Genomic DNA, 18,952 nt, shown 5'->3' with positions numbered 1-18,952 from the left:
AGGCCATTCGGCCCATCGAGTCTACTCCACCATTCAATCATGGCTGATCTATTGTTCCCTCTCAACCCCGTTCGCTTACTTTCTCCCCATAACCTTTAACATCCTTATAAAACAAGAATCTGTCCATCTCTGCCTTCAAACTATCCATGGTCTTGACCTCCACAGCCATTTGTGGCAATGAATTCCACAGATGCACCACACTCTGACTAAAGACATTCCTTCTCATCTCCTTTCTAAAGGTATGTCCTTTTATTTTGTGGCTATGGCCTCTGGTCCTAGACTCCCCCACTCGTGGTAACATCCTCTCTCTCCCCAGGCCTTTCATTATTCATTAAGGTTCAATTAGGTTCCCCTTATCCTTGTATATTCCAGCAAGTACAGGCCCCATTGGAGCCCAGATTCAAGGGCTACATGAACTACTCCTTTCCTAATAGGTGAAATCATGTCAATTTTAGGGGCTTATTTGCTGGGTATAGTTGGGCTCTGTAGACATGGCTTGTGAGGAAGTGTCGGGTAATGCCAAGGGCCTACATTACATGGGAGAGGATCACTTCAGACAAACTGGTCTTTAGCACTCCGTTGGTTCAAGATGTTTATAGTGTTAAAGTTTGTGGAAGAAATTATAATTGTATTTTTTTTTTTAAAGTTTCAGTCTGTGTCATGAGGTGAACAACTTCTAAATTTAGATTTGGCAATCTGCATTTTCTTCCTATCATTGGTTTAGTGACTCGTTAATCCAAAATTAAGACCAGGGTTGAATTTTTACACTAGGTGGTCTGCAGGCAAGTCTGTGCACAATGGGATGAGCAAGTGGGTGGCAGGTGAAAGCTTTCCCCATCGACCACTCCTTTTCCTGTGTTGGCAAGAAACTCTGCGCTATTTTCCACTCCATTCTTCCAGTGAAAATTACACCCGACTCCACATGTGGAGGAGCTTTCAGGATGAACAGCTTTGGCTAGTTCCAAACATCTGTCCAAAGGCTGTAGGAATCAATTTGTCCCGTCTTGGTCGACCAGATAATTTTAATCCTGTCCAAATTTGAGTTTCTACTTTGTGTGTGTAAGAAATGGACTACATCTTTAATAGGATACATTTCTAACATGGGTAGATTACATCAGTATGTAAAAATGCAGCAGATGGTGTTCAATAACAGAAAATGTGAACTTGTGACTTTTTCATCTTTGAACCCCAGGCAGGCAGATCAGAATTTGTTCAAAATAGTCAGGAGCAGTGGAGATGAGGGACTTAAAGCACAAGTGCAGAACTCATTACAAGACCGAAGCACAGATGTAAAAGGAATTTAAAAGGCAAACGGAACATTAACCCTCATCTCAAAAGGGCAGCAGATTTTACAGAGCTTAGATAATATCTAGGTGCCGTTGTCCTGATGTGAACTCTACAATTACAAATCCTTGGATCGGGTGCAGTCTAAGCCATCCAGCAAGGTAACTGGCCCTTTGACTCACCATGTTCATGACCATCATGTACCAATTCATTTACCAGCGCATGGTTCATAGCCTTCAATGTGTGGCCAATTCAGGCACTGCTCTGGATGTCTTACAGATGGTGTGAGAGTACTTGCATCTTGCACTGAGCAAAACTGTGAACTCACAAGGAAAGATTGCATCATCTAGACTTTTATCAGTCTGAGTCGAGAGGTTTGTCTGCTATAATTGAGGAGTTTATAACAATCAATGAAGGTAAAATGGCAGAGAAAGACCCTTTCGTCTGACGAGAGAGTACAAGACAAGGAGACGCGACCTTAACGTCGTAGCACAGTTGGTTACAGCTAACAGTCGAGAGCATTTAAAACAAAAATCCGAACAGTTAATGAAAATTTGTAACAATGCCATTCCCTGAAATCTGTTTGTCAGCAAGGCAGGGGTGGGAGTGAGGGGGGCATACGGGTTCCAGAAACCGAGATTGATAGATTTTCGGTTTGGCTGGAGTACAAAGAGTTGGAGAGACGTGGTGGACTATGGGAGTGAAGATTTAATCTCAGAGTGCCAGAACTGCAACTAGAGCTAAAAGTTAAAGTGATTTGTTTTCACCTAAATTTGTTCCCGATATAGAACGAGATAATCTGTTTAACTATTTACCTCCAGACTGCACATTTGAAACCCATGGCTGTGGCTTGTGAATCTGTGATCCAGTCTGAGATGGCCATCAAACTAGGTCATAAGTAACCTGCTCAACAGCTGTACGTATCTCAGATTACCCATCCCTTTCCAGAGAGTAACTCGTAGTCTTCGACTTGTTTATGCGACCTGCCCTTGTGTTCCCCACGAGAGACACAAAAAGCTGGAGTAACTCAGTGGGTCAGACAGCATCTCTGGAGAAAAGGAATAGGTGACGTATCTGGTTGAGACCCTTCTTCAGACTGAAAGTCAGGGGAAAGAGATATGGACAGTGTTACAGAGAGACAAAGATGATAAAACATTATGACAATGAAACAGGGCTGTGGGCTCAGTGAAAATTAGTTTCAACATGTCAACTTTGAAACTAGTGCAATGACTTGGGTGGGAGGGGGAGAGAGAGGGGGAGGGAGGGAGAGAGAGAGAGAGAGGGGAAGAAAGAGAGGGAGAGGGGAAGAGAGAAAGAGAGAGGGAGAGAGTGAGAGAGAGGTGAATTACTTGAAGTTAAAGAAATCAATATTGATACCACTGGGTTGTAAGCTACCCAAGGAAAATACGAGTTGCTGTTCCTCCAATCTGCGTTTGGCCTTTACTTTGACAAGGGGAGAGGCCCGGGTCAGAAAGGTCAGTGTGGGAATCAGCTTTTTGTGTCTTTCTTCGGTTTAAACCAGCATCTGCGGCGCCTTCCTACACACTTGTGTTCCCCACCACGGGTATGTGCCACGAGTGGGTCTTGGAATCTGGAGTAACCAAGGAATAAGGTGGTGGGACAGTGGCGTGCAGCTGCGGTACTGGTTCCTGCTTCTATTTACAACCAGAGTAAGAGTGCATGTGCACCGATACAAGGGAGTGTGCATTTTCTGCAACAGATGGTTCAAAAAATCTCCTCCTCTGCAATTGCCTCTGCCGCAACTGACTAGGTCAGAGCAGCACTGGATCAATTCTCAGCTACCTCATCCGCAACTGTTCCTCGTCCCCGTGACAATAAACCACTGAGACAGGATCCTGGCTACAAAATATTCTGGACTGTAGATTATCAAACCGAAAGGAAATGTGGGGGTGGGTCGGATTTTTCTGGAAATGAATAGATTTCACGCATCTAATTAATAGCGAATGGCGGAGGTGGAATAAAAGAAAAACAAATGAAGACGGGTGCAGAAATAAAAAAGTCTGATCCCCACAGTCAGGGCCACTGACTATCCCCTCAAGTGTACAGTAGACACTTGCATGGCTTCAGCAGAATGTTGGCGAGTTCAACCCAGTGCCCTGGCCAATGGCTTTAATCATGTGTTGACTTTCCATTGACTGGTTAGCTCACATGCAACAAAAGCCTTTCATTGTACCTCGGTACACGTGACAATAAACCAACTCTCCTCTGATTCTACCACTTATCCTCACACTATGGTGAATTTACAGTGGCTAATGCAGCTGGAGATTATAAACTAAACTGATTGTTCCTCACCGACACTACTAAACATATTATCCAGCCATGTGTAGTACTGCTGTGTGTAGGAGCTTGCTGCAGGTCATTTGGCTGCTGTTCCCTATGTTGCAATGGTGACTGCAAGTTTAAAGTATGGGTTGAATATACTCTGGAGCATCTTGAGGAAGGGCAGTAAATAGACACTGTCGTTTTTCTTCATTAGCTGGTGGCTGAGCCCAGCTACAACCTGCAGGCAAAGGACAAGGTTCTCGCCTCGCATGGGAAACCAGGAACTGCAGATGCTGGTTTACACCGAAGATGGACACAAAATGCTGGAGTAACTCAGCCAACATCTCTGGAGAAAATAGGTGACGTTTCAGATCAAGACCCTTCTCGACACGAAACGTCGCATATTCCTTTTTCTCCAGAGATGCTGTCTGAGCTGCTGAGTTATTCCAGCATTCTGTGCCCGTTGGAAAACATTCACACAGTTCAGGTCCTGATGCAAAGGTAGACAAAAATGCTGGAGAAACTCAGTGGGTGAGGCAGCATCTATGGAGCGAAGGAATAGGCTCCATAGATGCTGCCTCACCCGCTGAGTTTCTCCAGCATTTTTGTCTACATTCGATTTTTCCAGCATCTGCATCTCTTTCTTAAACAGGTCCTGATGCAAAGTCATTTAATCAGAAACATCGACTTTGTTTCTCTCTCCACAGATGCCACACGGCCTGCATGTTCTGGGGAAATCCAGTATTTGCTCCAGTTAGACGCCACGAGGCAAACCACCAGATAAATATCCAGAAAAAAACAAAAACAAATACAATTACAAGTGATGAAATTTTTGCATCCTGTCACTTCATTGGTGCCAAAATACAGTGTCTGCCTCCACACAACAGATAAGACCACAGGATTTCGCTTCAAACCCGCTAGTATGGAAATTCAACTTCATCTCCGTCCCACCGAGATGGAACTCCCTCTCCCAATCTTTCACCGGTCCACTCCCAAGTGGGAATCCCGGTACAGTTCACAGTGAGAACAGTTGGGAGCAGAGGGAGGGAGGGAGGATCCATTTGTACAGGAGCCCCGCAGATCCACACAATCAGCTCCCTGCTGCCCAATCATTCCTGTCCGCCGACTTCATCCCCTCCCCTTTACAGGGGTACACAGCAAGGGGCTGAGCGAGGAGTCGGGGAGGGGGTGGGTGCCAGATAATGTATGTGTATTACACAGGGTGCAAACACACCGCAAAAACAATCCTATTAAAGAACCGTCTGTGCAAAACTTTGCAACATTTCGCCCTCAACTCCCCCCCACCATCACCCCTCCCAAAGTCTCTTCCCCTCCCCCCTATACACACACACACACATCTGTTTTCACTCAGTTCAGGACATTCCTTCTGCTCCGTTTACAGCCATTAAACTAACCCCACTCCACATACAAAATAAAACAAGGACAAAACTTTAGTAAAGCTGAATGGAGGGAGCATCAAATGCCCCAGGACGGGCGCCAGTGTGATCAGAAGCGGCCGGGTCCACTCTCCTGGAGATAAAGGAAGCAGGCAGCCCGCTCTCTGGTCTGAAAGTCTGAATGAAAAACTTTCTCCCTCTCACCTGAGTTGGCGGAGCCGAGAGTTAGCAGAAGGCAGAGGGCGGCGAGCGGGGGCTGGCGGCGGGGCCGGGCGCCCATGGCTGCTCTGTCTGGCTGGAGGGGGAGCTGAGGAACAGAGTGGGACGCGGCTCCGATGCGAGCGGAGCCCCTTCCGCCTCGGACTGAGCACGGGGTGGGAGCGGAGAGCGAGGAGAGGAGAGGAGAGGCAGGCAGCGTGCGTCAGCAGAGAGCGGGGCGCCGCTACTCAGCCCCCACCGCCACTCCACTCGGCTCCCGCACAACCAGCCGCCTCCTCTGCAATTTAAAAAAAAACTCTCACCATGCAAATTACCTCCCCCGTTATTTATTTTTAATGCAACTACAGGAGCAAAATCTGCTTTCAATAATAATAATAATAATAATAATGGCCACGAGGCAATTGCATCCAACAGCTGTGTGTGAAGGCAGTCAGAATGTCAGCAATTGGCAGCGGATGGTCGTACAGTTTGCGCCTACGGTGTTTGATTGCAATGAGGCCACTGGCCACATTTACACCCTCTTTTTGGTTGCTGGTGGGTTGCAACCAGTGTCGACTGTCAAGCTTTAGGCGAAGGGTCCCGACCCGAAACGTCGGTCTGTCCATTCCCTCCCCAGATGCTGCCTGACCCGTTGAGTTCCTCCAGCACTTTGTGTTTTGCTCAAGATCCCATCATCTGTAATCTCTCGTCTCCGCCCGGCATCACTTTGCCACTCACGTCAATAAAACGCCAGGTTACAGTTACAGCCTCGCCTGCTAAATAGATGGGGGACATTTCTAGCAGCACAGCCATAAGAAAGGCTCTATCTCAATAGGGTTCAGACTTCACTGACGTGTTGGGCATAGGTGCCGGGTAACAGGTTTCTGGAACCCATGATGTACCTGCAGAGAATTACCCCCGAACCACTCAGCAATGGGTGTGATGCTGGGCAGGTAAGAGCATGGATTATTCGGAGCAGGACGCCGAGAGTGGCGGGCGCCGAGAGTTTATTTCTTCTTCACAATGGGCTGTATTATAGAGGAATTAGTCACATTAGATACAAGAGATGGATGCCCAACGAGAAGTAAAAATGAACGAAGATTGTATCGAGAAAGATAATTCAAACCACCATGAACAATAACAATTATTTTCTAATTGGGTGTTGTGCAGATGGATTCTCCAACACAGTAATTGCAATCATCAAGATACAAGTTACAAGATAGATTTATTCATCACATGTGCCAGATGGCACAGTGAAATGAAATTCCCATACAGCCATACAAAAAAATAAATAAAAGGGACACAACACACTATAGGGTTTGACATAAAACATCCCCACACAGCAGAATCAAAGTTTCCCACTGTGTGGGAAGGCACCAAAGTCAGTCTCTTCCTCGATTGTTCCCCGTGGTCAGGGCCTCCCCGTGCCCTCCGCAGTTGCCGCTACGGGCGGCCCGATGCTCAGGACCGCTCGCCGGGGTGTTGTAAGTCCGACGTCGGGGCTGCGGGACGTCCTCAGCGGCGTGGACACCAGAGTCGGCCCCCTCCTACCGGAGTCAGCGACTTCCAAAGTCCGCAGGCCGCGCCGGGTGGAGATTGCTGCTGGAGACCCTCTGCAAGGCGCCCCACGACTCCACGATGACGGTCAGCGCCGCCCTCGTTGGAAGCTCTCCGCACCAGAGCTCCACGATGTTGGAGCAACGGCTCAACGCTCCGGAGCTCCAAACGGCGACCCAGGCAGGCATCGCCCGCTCCGCGGTGACTCCAGCGCTGCGCCGCCGCTGTAGCAGCCCTGGTCCGGTTCCCGGTCCCCGGCAGGAAAGGCTGCTCCGATCCAGCTGGTAGGTGGGGGGCGAGGACGCGACTCGGAGAAATAGTCGCGTCCCCGCCAGGAAGAGACTGGGAAACGGTTTCCCCCTTACCCTGCCCCCCTCCCCCACATAGAAAAGTAAAAGTTTCCCCCAACACAAGACTTTAGACTAACTAAAAATAAAAAAAGATAGAAATAACAGACAAGCTGTAGGTAGAGGCTGCTGCCAGTGCAGCACCCCTAGATCAAGAATCCTCGCATGCATTTCATCTTTGGGCTGATCACCAACGGTGATGAAACAAACTACAGAGCGGAGCGGACTGGTGCGCCAATAACAACTTGGCACTAAACACCTCCAAGACCAAGGAGCTGATTATTGACTTCAGGAGGTCCCATTCTGGAGAATACGCCCCAATCTCCATTTACGGGGAAAGTGTGGAGAGAGTGTCCAGCTTTAAGTTTCTGGGCACTCACATTTCAGAAGACTTCACATGGTCCACAAACACCGCCGCGCTGGTCAAGAAGGCACAGCAACGACTGTTCTTCCTGAGGACATTAAAAAAGACTGGTCTGCCCCAACAGCTGCTGACAACGTTCTACCGCTGCACCACAGAGAGCATACTAACGTATGGCATCTCTGTGTGGTATCTCAGCTGCACGGAGGCGGAGAGGAGAGCTCTTCAGCGCGTCGTCAACAGAGCGCAGCGGATCATCGGGACAGAGCTACCAGCCTTGGAGGGCATCTACCACACGCGGTGCCTCAGGAAGGCCCTCAGCATCCATAAGGACTCATCACACCCCTGCCACGGTCTGTTTCAACTACTTCCCTCCGGCAGACGTTACAAGGCCTTCTACGCCCGAACCTCCAGACTCAGGAACAGTTTTATCCCAAGAGCTATAGCGGCTCTGAACCGGCCCAAATGAGTGCCCCCCCCACCCACCCCCTTTGGACAGTCTCCCTCAGATGGTCACGTCAATCAATTCAGCTTGCTTATTTATGTATTGTATTTATTTACCTTTCTTGTACATCAGTGGAGCTGCACACTAAATCTCGTTGCACTGACGTGCAATGACAATAAAAGATATTATTATTATTATCTGGGGTGGCAGTTTTAACAATTTTCCCTTTTCATTCTTTCCACCCATGACTCTGATGTAGAATATTGGGAGTGTTTGTACTGGACATGCTTTCATTCGATTTCATTTCAAAGATCATAAGGTCAGGTGTATTAATGCACTAACGTGACTCGGGAGACTCTTGTACAGCTTTAATGCTGGCAAATGACACCAGTTGCATGTAGAGAGGCGACATTGGTTTTCCACTGCATGTGCCATCTATGAGAGTGTATGCAGGGCCGGATTTACGTATAAGCTAGACAAGCTTAAGCTTAGGGCCTCGAGATGCAGGGGGGCCTACTCACCTCGCTGCCTCACCGACCATCCGCCCACCGGGTCCTCCTACTCTTTGCCCACTGACCCTGGCCACTCCACCGCCCTCCAGTAGCCCGCAGCCGTCGCCCAGCCTGCAGCCTTGCCTTGGCCTCAGTCCACTCACCTGCCTTCCACCGGCCCCAACCCCCATCCCTGTTGTGTGTTCACCATCCCCCCTGACCTCCCCCTCTCAGATACCGAACGGTCGGTCCTCATCTTTGTCCCCCTCCATCCCCACCTCAATCAGTTCCGCGCTCGCTGCGATTTGGAGCTCTTCTTCCGTCACCTTCGCCTCCGCCTCACAGCGTTCTTCCATGGGAAGGAGTTCTCGCCCCCAGTGATGATTCCTTTTCCCGTCTCCAACGGACCCCCTCCTCTTAGACCCCCCCCCCCCCCCCTCATGGCCATTGGTACAATTACATTTGGGGGTCACCATCTGACGTCAGAACGGGAGAACATTCTCAGAGGCTTGGACTTCCGAATTGGCCACTTCCTACCAGAGACCGTGGCTCCCGAAGTCCACAGGCTGAGCTGGGTGGAGATTCCCGCTGGCGGCCCTCGGCAAAGGGTTCCCAGGGCTCTGCGATGTTACAATCAGCGCGGCCCGAGGCTGGGAGCTCCACAACCCACAGCTCCATGATGTTGAAGCAGCAAGCCCAACACTCCAGAACTTCAAACGGCGATCCAGGTAAGGCATCGCCCGCTCCGTGGTGAATCCAATATGTATTTTAAAACCAACTGTTTAATGACAACATACAGTAGGTTCTAAAAGTGTCACACTGTCACTGTCGGGTAGTCATGGTCCTCTAGTCGTGGGGTTGGGGGATTGAGAGGGGGAGGGGGAGGGGGGGGGGCCCTCACAAGTGAAATAGCTTAGGGCCTCTCTTCATCTAAATCCGGCCCTGAGTGTATGCCATCTATTGAGGTGGTATCAACTGGTTAAGGGATACAACTGGAGATTTTGTGAGAGCATAAGCTGTTTAATGAAAAGGGCAGTGCAGAACAATAATATCTACAGTAGAGTAACAAGACAGAACAATTAAATTCTTACTTGAGATCACACCTTCCCTCACCAACAATGGGTCTACCATGGCACCACCCTGTCCAAGGTCATTTGTTGCCAGCCTTGATTGATCTTGGTCTTTTTTCAGCCTCCAGCTCTTCACCCCCCCCCCCCCCCCCCCCCCCCCCCCCCACACCCTACTTTCAGTCTGAAGGGTTCTGACCCAAAACATCACCCATCCTTTTTCTTCAGAGATGTGCCTGACCCACAGATTTACTCCAGCACTATGTGTCTATCTTTGGCATAAATTAGCATCTGGAGTTATTTGTTTCTACAAAGCAAGGAGTTTCACTGTTATGAAGTAGGAGATATACTCTTACCCAATGTGATCACCAGCAAGACCAGATCCATCCAGGACTTGATGTCAGAAAAATGCCAGGCCAAAGGTTGGGTTCAATTGGAGGGAGAGGAAACAGAATACTGGAGCCAATGAGGAATGTTGATGTTAGGCACTGATTGCAGCCTCCAGTTCTGATCTCAGCTGTGTGAACTGACTTCCACTGGATGTCTTACGGGGTCTCAGAAATGCAAAAGGTCAGAACGTCAGTATAAAGTGGAGAGGAAAGGATACACACAAAAAAAACCAAGTATATAAAGTAGGGGATGAAAGTCAGTCACAATGAGTGAGATTGCACTAGTTTACATGCACTACATGTGCTGTGGGACAACCAAAATCCCTCTGGTAGCCTCGTAGCTACTAATACACAAAGAAAACACTCCAAGTCCGTTTTTTTGATGCTTAAAATATTTACAAGCCATTGCTGTAATTCATTTGGAAAAGTGATTACCAGAAGATAGAATTATCATCTCATGGCGAACATTTGAGTCAGAAAATCACTGCTTGTGAAACTGAAAATAGATCAATTGATGGGGTCTATTAAAAAAATGTTTTTATAAACTGATAGATGTGGAATAGTGCACATCAGAAAATGTAAGTTTATTTGAGGTCCACCACTAATGTTTATCTTTGCTTTCGTATGAGCCTCTGGTTTCTTGCCAATTAAACTATTACATATCTAATATCTAAACTGAATGAACTTGCAGATATAAATAATAGGAAATGAACTAAAAAACTCAGCGACAGAAATACATTGCTGAGTTAATGTTACTCTAATGGTCAGGATATCCAAATTTTGTCTTTTGACCTCCCATTGATGACTACCAATTAGCCTTGGAACTTGCATTCAAAATTCAAATTGACCCCATCACTGCTCAGAGTATTGATATTAACTGTTTCTGGAACTCTTGCTTAGTAACAACTTGGGTCTGAAATTGTATTGTTAGTATGAGATTATCGAGCACGAGCAAAAAAAAGTTACATGAACTCAGTGGGTCAGACAGTATTTGAAGATGGAACGGATCAGGATCTTGAAGAGGGGTCCATTCCCCAGATGTTTCCTGATCTGCCGTGTTCCTCCACCACCGTTTTGCTCAAGATTTCGACATCTGCAGTTTCCTGCATCTCCATAGAACACATGGACTTTATTAGACTACAATGAAGTTCAAAACCATCAGGCCTCAGCAGGTGTTCAAGAAGGAACTGCAGATGCTGGAAAATCGAAGGTACACAAAAAAGCTGGAGAAACTCAGCAGGTGACAGGTTCGCAATGTGTACAACTTTTAACTTCATCAAGTTGCATCGACTGCATCAAAAACATAAACCACCTTTCACCTCTGGAACAAGAGTTTGGATGCAATCTTCACAGAAAGTAGTCTTTGTTGGTTACAAAAGATCCGGAGTGACATGAATCAGGCTAATCACTATTCAATTTGAACTGGCATGAGTTTAGCACACAAAGGGCATCACTAATTGCCTAACACATTCAAGAGGCTGCAGGATGGCAAGTTGAGGATATGCCAAATAAATCCACCTTGATGGATTTATGGATATTCTTGGGATCAAGTGATATGTATGGGATGGTAAAGAAAGATGCTTTAAAGATAAAAGTTCAGCATGAACATGTTCAATAGCCGAGCAGGAGCAACAGACCAAATAGTCACCTCCTGTCCCTATTTCTTTCATTCTTGGTGCAGTGTAGGGCGAAGCAAGTTGTTGGGACAGGGGAAGCTATAACATTCCTGTAGGCCAAACCCAACCCTGATGTTCTCGCTGGTTTACTTTTACTGAAAAATAATCCAAGTCACGGAGCATTTTGGCTTTGCTATGACCAGCCTCAGTCATAAAAATCTGTTATGTGTGTTCTGGCCAGCATTCATCTCTCAAAGCAACAACATAAACAAATGATTTGACTGCTCTGGATTGGACTCTGCTGTACACAGACCGAATGCCATGTTTCCTTCAATAAAACAAACAAAGAGAAAGTCTTGGTAGTAAAGTCCTTTGGGACATCGAGGTCAAGATGTGGGGAAACAAATTCACAATCCACTAAAATTAAGGTATATTTCACAACAATCTGTCTGCAACATATTTTGAACACATTTTTTAAATTTTATTTATTTTTAACTAGCAAGTGAACCCCAACTTAAATTCTTGCATAGAGACACACCGAATGCACAAACCTCATAGCACATCCATCCATAAAGAACTTGGCCATGGTGTAATTTTGGTTTACATTCCCAATACCCACATTGGAATATTTGGGCTTGGCTTGGACATGTACCCAGAGCAGTCTTATTCCAAATCCCAGTCAAAATAAAGGACCCAAGGCCCTCCAGGCTACAACTGCATTTCAGACAAGAGAAGAAAAACAAATTCTAAAACATTGAGATGTTTTTTTTAATGAGATTCAATTTATTAGCAGATGAATAAAAGAAACAATTTCTACACTTCAGCAGCTATCAATGGACATCTAGCAGTTTGGTATCTGCACAAAGCAATACAATTTATTGAAATATACACAGCAACCCTCGTCACCAGACTGGGGTTATTAGCCAAGCATGTATTTCAGTGACACATACTTATAGGGGTTCTGCGGCACCTTCCTTTTGATTCAAAAGAAAATATCCGTACCAGTTTAATTTTACCCTTTCATTTTACTTTGTTTCTTTTGTACATTAAAGTAAAGCTGTTGTCTAGAAGAGGCTCACACAGTTGAAATCAGATTTGTCATCATACCACTACAATATACATTATAGAGAGGCATTTGTATAAATTTATTTTCTCTTTTAAAAAAAAAAAAAACCCAGAACTGTTGGAAAGAGGAACCACAGGGAGAAATAAGCTGGTCTGAAATGTTTACCAAACCAGGAGTTATTCACAGTGTTTTAACTAGTTGCAATGCAAGAAACTGAAAGGAACATCTAAACTCAAATTCTTGCATGTGTAACTGCTGAATGACACTCAGCCACAGAGGGATGCTGCTGAGTGATTTAGTTGTGGGATATAGTGGCTGGGGGAGGAGGGGGAGGTTGGGTAAAGGGTGCAGAGAAAAGAGCAGCATGGAAAGAAGAAATTGCCCAAAGATCACTCATATGCAGTGTACTTATTGGGATAAACCAAATTCCAAATGGAAAAACAAACTCGCACATATAAAATAATTAACCAACCAAGTTTTCTATAAATTAATCTGCATTGGAAAACAATGGGATTCAAACACAGTTTTTTAAAATCAAAACACACGGGGGGGAGTCACCTCGTTTTTGTGTAAAAGCATTTTTTTCTGAGGGGGGAAAAAAAATCCATCGGATCCAACTTCCTGGAGAGGGACTGAAACCCGCCCAAAACTCAGTGTATTTAATATTGTTTGTTACAGAGCTGTCGCAGAATGTAGCAAATCCAAATATCACAACTGATATATGACATGGATCAACTTTTATAACCTGTTAAAAGATTTCTCAAGCTGCAATGAAATTGAAAGAACAGTGAACACTTTTGATATTTATTGGCACATGAATAAACAGAACTGTTGTTACAGTGGAAATCTTCTCCCTTTGGGGAAAAGCGCTCCAATTTGCACATTCAAAAAGGGTAAAGATAATTTATTTTTCTGAAGATTTGTTTAAATGTTTGAACTGCAGCAACTATACACTACTTCAGAAATGCACTGAATAGCAACTTCCTATAATCTTTAGGCAAGTAGAGATTTCATGGTTTGTAATGGATAATGTACCATTATTGTTTGGGAGGGTTCTGAAAAAAAAGTCCTATGCATTAGGCAATATATAAATCACCCTATCAAGGTGCTGCTGTTCTACCGATCACTTTCAAAGATTTATCTGATTTCACTCCAAAGCTGACGGAACTCACTGGTCAAACCATAAGAACGGTCCTGTACGGTGAACCTATTTGCATTTAACATGTGTAGTTTTCTCAATGACTGCACGTGACACTTCTTCCCCAACTCACTCATACCATACAATAGTCACCTCCTTCCCCCAGCCTCAGAAAGGAACACCTGCAAACTCATGCTGCATTCCATTTCTGACAATGCATCAATTCTCAGCTGCAACGACCAAAACTGTTGCTCGTTTTGTTAAAACGTCAATTTAATGTTGTTCAGTGCAGGAAAAATGTTGCAGATGTTTAATACAGACATCATTCCCTGCCAGATTTATGCCGAGGCAACTTTCTCTTCCTAGCATTAATGTCTGCAGCGCCATTCCTTCTGGAAGGAAAAAAGCCACTTCATTTGTTAGAAATTGTTGAAGCTCGTTATTCATACTGACAAAACCCCAGCATTATCCATTGGATTAATGATCACAGGGTAGAACAAATGTCTTCAAGCAATTCATCAATGCACTGGATAAAACAACCAAGTAACCCAGATTGTGCTGCACTCTTGTTCTTTTGACAAGGTATCGGGATTCCGCACTTGCTCTTGGTCTTTCAATAAGAGTTCAATATACGACTTATCATTAATCCTCCTTACAACACCCCTTCCCCAATAGACAGAACTATTTCTAAACTTGAGAAATTAAAATGCAGCCCCATGAATCTTGCACTAATGGTTACAGTTACAAATTACTGCTCCCTGATGTTGTTATTACATCAAGGATATCACCATCTACTGCAAACTCAGTGCTATGTGCAAAGTAGACCTCTGCTTGCTTGCTAGTGATATTCACAGTCTTTCCTTCAGGATTACAATATTAATATAACCCACATTAATATTAATATTTGAAATAAAAACAGAACATACTGAAAACACTTAGCAGGCTGCTGCCTGAACCGCTGAAGGTTTACACCACTTTGTTTTTATTTCAGGTTTCAGGCATCTGCAATTATTTTTGATATTTATTTAATCCAATTTCTACTGGTTTGGCTTCTTTGAGTAGAAATTCAGACAGTCAATAATAAAAAAAGAATCCTGAGCACTTTAGTCAGTTATCTAAAATGATGAAAGTAGGTCACCAAATTGAATCCCATGGGTAAATGAGAACTTGCAACAAACCTTCAATAGATATAGCACACACAACAACCCCAGTGTTGTTAATCCCTAATGACGCGTAGTCAGTTGTAAAATATGGGCTGGTTACTGCAGATCAACAAAAAAATCTACTGCAATTTCCTTTTCAAACAAGTACCTAAACATGGTTGCAACACAAGACTGCCACAAAATCAGAGTTCAGCTTTTAGAGTTACTGACAACATTTTCCATTATGATTGACTCAGCTACTTTGTACGGAATACTTTAGCTTCCATTGTACTCCTCATCTTTGATATTGTGCAAGCAATATCTCTGCGGGGACAGCACCAACATTTGGACAGGGATGCACTCAGATAGTACTAGAATTTTAGTTTCCTAAAACATGTGTTTTGGGGCAAGGAGGTACAAAAATAGGAGGACATTTTATTAATTGATGTAAATTAATTTAACCCAAATCTATAGGTTAAGTAAAGACTTTTCCATAATTCAACAGCAATTAGGTTGCCATTCCAAGATATACCTTAGTCGAGAAGATGCCCTAAGATGACAAAACCTTGTTTTCCCGTGAATCTTAAGTCTAGTACACACAAGCAATTATTGATTATTTTTGGAGAAAAGTGCATAGGAGATGAATCACTAAACAGCATTGACCAGTTCCAATATCCAATGATGTGTAAAATTAACATTCTGTTTTCAAGGCAGATCAATAGAAGGAAATATTACTTGCTGCCAAATCCTTTCACAGAAGCTACTTGGCTAATCTGTAGAGTTTTCGAAAAACTGCATTTCGCCTGCACCTGTATCTTGAAGCAGATTCTACCAAGTAAAGTATGATCTAGTGTATTTTGCAAATATATGTCCTTCACCCAGACAGTAGAGAAACATTTAGGTGCAAGGATAGGATGTTCTGGGCAGGATTGGATGAACAAACTTGATGTAGTTGTCAAATTTTATGAAGGCAAGATCAAAGCCTACAGAAAAAACTGGAATTGTTAATGTATTTGTAATCCCTCATTTTTATTATCACCTAATTGTTAATGAAACACCCAAGATGAACTAAATACTTAGCAGCATTTGGAGCTTTTCATTTAACACCACTTTCAGATTGTGTTAATAATGGAATATCTCATGCAAGGATGTGGAATTGGGGTTTTGAATTTCCTAAACTGCAAGTCCAGAACCTTTTCTCCATCATTCATCTCAAGGGGTTTGTAAAGGCCAATGATGGGGCAGTCCCCATGTCTTTGGTAAAGCTGGTCTCATGTTAAAGGGATTATCTGTTAAATTAGATAGCTGAAATATCTTTGTGCCAAGTCTACTGACAATCTGGACTATCTGTCTGCTGAGATCCATTGACATCTGATAATTAGCAGTGCCCTCTATTTGTAACCTGGGCTCACTTGCTACAAGGTGTTGTGTACATTATACAGCACCGCGGATCGTATTTATACTTCAAATAAAGTACAGGCACCTCCCAAATTTACCTATGTTTAATTTAATTTTTTTTTAAATAATGCACTTGTTTAAATAATATCAAAATCGAATTTATGTGATTTTTGAAATGACGGGCTCATACTTAAGCTCGTTTTAAATATATATGTTTAATTTACGCGTTTTTGAATTATGCGCTGCTTTTCAGGAATGTAACCCCGGTGTAAAAAGCAGGGTGCCTGTACACTTCACAAAAAGAAACTGCTCAAATAAAGGATGGCGGCATAGACATTACATGCCCGATGTACTCCTTCTGTGACATTCCACGATACCTGACTATCTGTTGCCACATTTTACTGCTATGCTGCAAGTTATGTTTCTGTATTCACATTTTCATTTCCATTTTTTCCCTCAAAGTCAGAGTATAAAGAAAGATTTGAGTATCATATTAAGGAAAGTCTATTGTCAAACTATCATGAATACTAAATGCATTTAACCACTGCCCCAGCGTTAGGATCGGGTAAGAATTTACTCAGCAATTGACCAATAACACAGAGCTGTGTAGTTAGTTACCAGCTTAACTGGTCAGTTAGTCACTAACACCCAGCCAGTGCATTTGTGGGAAAGCATGGGATCATGCCAATTAACATGTCAACATTTGTTGTCCAAAGCTAGATCACTCAGCATTTTATTTTTTTTAAATCCACTCCTCTTGAACCATTAACAAACAAACCCTGAAAGGCTTCCTACTTAAAAAGATAATACAACTAGTTTTGTTAAAAGTCAGACATCTGTTTTTTCTCAGCTGAAAATCCTCAGTTACTACCCCCTCCCCAAAATGTAAATAGTTCAGGTGGAAACCGACATTTGAACACAACAATGTGCTCCTCTCAAATACTGAATGCACCATACAAATTGGCAACCAAAATGCACATGCATCCTTTGAAAGAAAGTTAAGCAAAATTTGGTGAAAGACATGAATGAACAAGAGGGATATTAAAACACTGCCAAGATGAAGGAAAACAACCGAAAAAGCAGATGTCTGCACGGCATCAAAACACTTATTTTGCAGCAGATTTTTCAAAGACTTAGTGTTGTCTGTGTCTGAATCCACAGGTAAAAAATAAAATACTACAGGAACAGTGCATGAAAAAGCTATAGAAATCAGACCTCTAAAGTGTGTGTGTGTGTGTGTGTGTGTGTGAGAGAGAGTGGGTGTGAGAGTGGGTGTGTGTGTGTGTGTGTGTGAGAGAGAGTGGGTGTGAGAGAGAGTGGGTGTGCGAGTGGGTGTGTGTGCGCGCACGCAGTACTGCAAGGGAAGAAGAGGAAAGGTCTGTTTTCTTTAAAGACCAATAGAACTGTATTTGTAACAAACTCAAAGAACACCACTGCCACCAAGAGGCAGGCTAAAAAACTGGAGCAGTCCAATAACCAGTGTGTTTTTTATGTTTAACTTGAATTCACTTTACCAATTTGGGCATTGGGTAGTTGATGGGCAGATATGGGAGAAGGGGTGGGAGTTTGTGTGAGAGGAAGGACATTTAAAAAGGTAAACCCCATCTTGTTCACTCTCTTCCAGCACAAAGCTACTTTCAGTTCAAGGTTGTGCTACTGCCAAGGGACATGGGAGCAGGATGCAGATTCTCATCATTGTCCTTTTTGTTAGCAGCCATCAGTCATGGTCCGTGATTCATAGCCTCTGACATCGCCTCCTTGCTTTCCGCCTGGAGCAACGCAGTCTCTGTCCATCTCTCTCTCTCTTCGGAGAATCCGCGAGGACGTTCTTCCCCACAGGTGGACATACGGAGAAAACACCTGGTACAAATCATCACCAGCATGGATTCTGTACTTCTTTTCTTCAACGTACTATCACATGGATAGTCTGCATGCTCAGATTGAAGTGCTGTTATTTGATGATCCAGATGTTGAGGCAACCACACCTGGACTGGTACTGGACACTGACTTCCTTATATGAGGCATCAAGTATGGATCACTGGCAAGTAGCTGAACATCTATCCGATCCTCCTTACGATATGCCAGACAGCGTCGGATAAATGCCTGCAACAAGATAAAAGAAAAAATAATTTATGTAATATGGTAAGCGTACTTGCAATTCTCTCTATATAAGCACTTGGTTAATTTAATACAGTTGGGAATCCAAGTCAAAAATTGTGCACACAATATTTTTTTGAAGTACAGAGTTTAGTGTCAAGAAGCTAAATATACATAGTAAATTGAACACTAGATGAAGAGCCAGTAATTTGGGACGGTTGAAAATAAAGATACTGCTAAATGGACCCTGAACATCACACTGCAGAAAGTGGCCATTCATTGCCCATCAGCAACACAGTGGTAGAGTTGCTACCTCACAGCTCCAGTGACGCCAGATTCATTCCCGATTACGGGTGTCTTCTGTATGGTTTGTGCATTCTCCCTGTGACTGTGTGGGTTTTCTCCTGACCTGCTGAGTTACAGCAGCACATTGTGTCCTATTAAAAACTCCAGCACTGCAGTTCCTTGCGTCTACAAATCCTATGGGTTGCTTCTTCTTCTTCTTGCGTATGGCAAGCACAGCCTAAAGTTGTAGGACAACGTTCTATTTGATCTTATCTGATTGTGCACGCCAGGTTGATTGCATTCGTCGAAACAGGGCGGACCACGTGAAGATTGCAATCTCCCACCATGGTTTGCTTCAATGCATTTATACAGGTGGATATCCCATGTTGCT

General features: G+C 44.1%; 2 protein-coding genes across 6 annotated transcripts in view; both read right to left on the bottom strand.

Annotated features, from left to right (window-relative positions):
• The window catches only part of mrc2 (mannose receptor C type 2), a 145,642-nt gene extending 140,277 nt beyond the window's left edge, over window positions 1-5,365 (bottom strand). Inside the window, exon 1 of the mRNA XM_033035115.1 lies at window positions 5,169-5,365. Coding sequence (XP_032891006.1) covers window positions 5,169-5,244 — 76 coding nt within the window. The 5' untranslated portion in view covers window positions 5,245-5,365. The remainder of the gene's footprint in view (window positions 1-5,168) is intronic.
• Window positions 5,366-12,205: 6,840 nt separating this feature from the next.
• tlk2 (tousled like kinase 2) overlaps window positions 12,206-18,952 on the bottom strand; it is an 88,984-nt gene continuing 82,237 nt past the window's right edge. For all 5 annotated transcript variants that reach the window (XM_033035110.1, XM_033035112.1, XM_033035111.1 and 2 more), the window contains exon 21: window positions 12,206-18,282. In XM_033035110.1, coding sequence (XP_032891001.1) covers window positions 18,115-18,282 — 168 coding nt within the window. In that variant the 3' untranslated portion in view covers window positions 12,206-18,114. The remainder of the gene's footprint in view (window positions 18,283-18,952) is intronic.

Source organism: Amblyraja radiata, chromosome 16 (genome assembly GCF_010909765.2).
Source record: "Amblyraja radiata isolate CabotCenter1 chromosome 16, sAmbRad1.1.pri, whole genome shotgun sequence".
Taxonomy (NCBI): domain Eukaryota; kingdom Metazoa; phylum Chordata; class Chondrichthyes; order Rajiformes; family Rajidae; genus Amblyraja; species Amblyraja radiata.
Note: the sequence above shows the minus strand (reverse complement) of the source record. Positions and strands in the feature narration are given on the sequence as shown.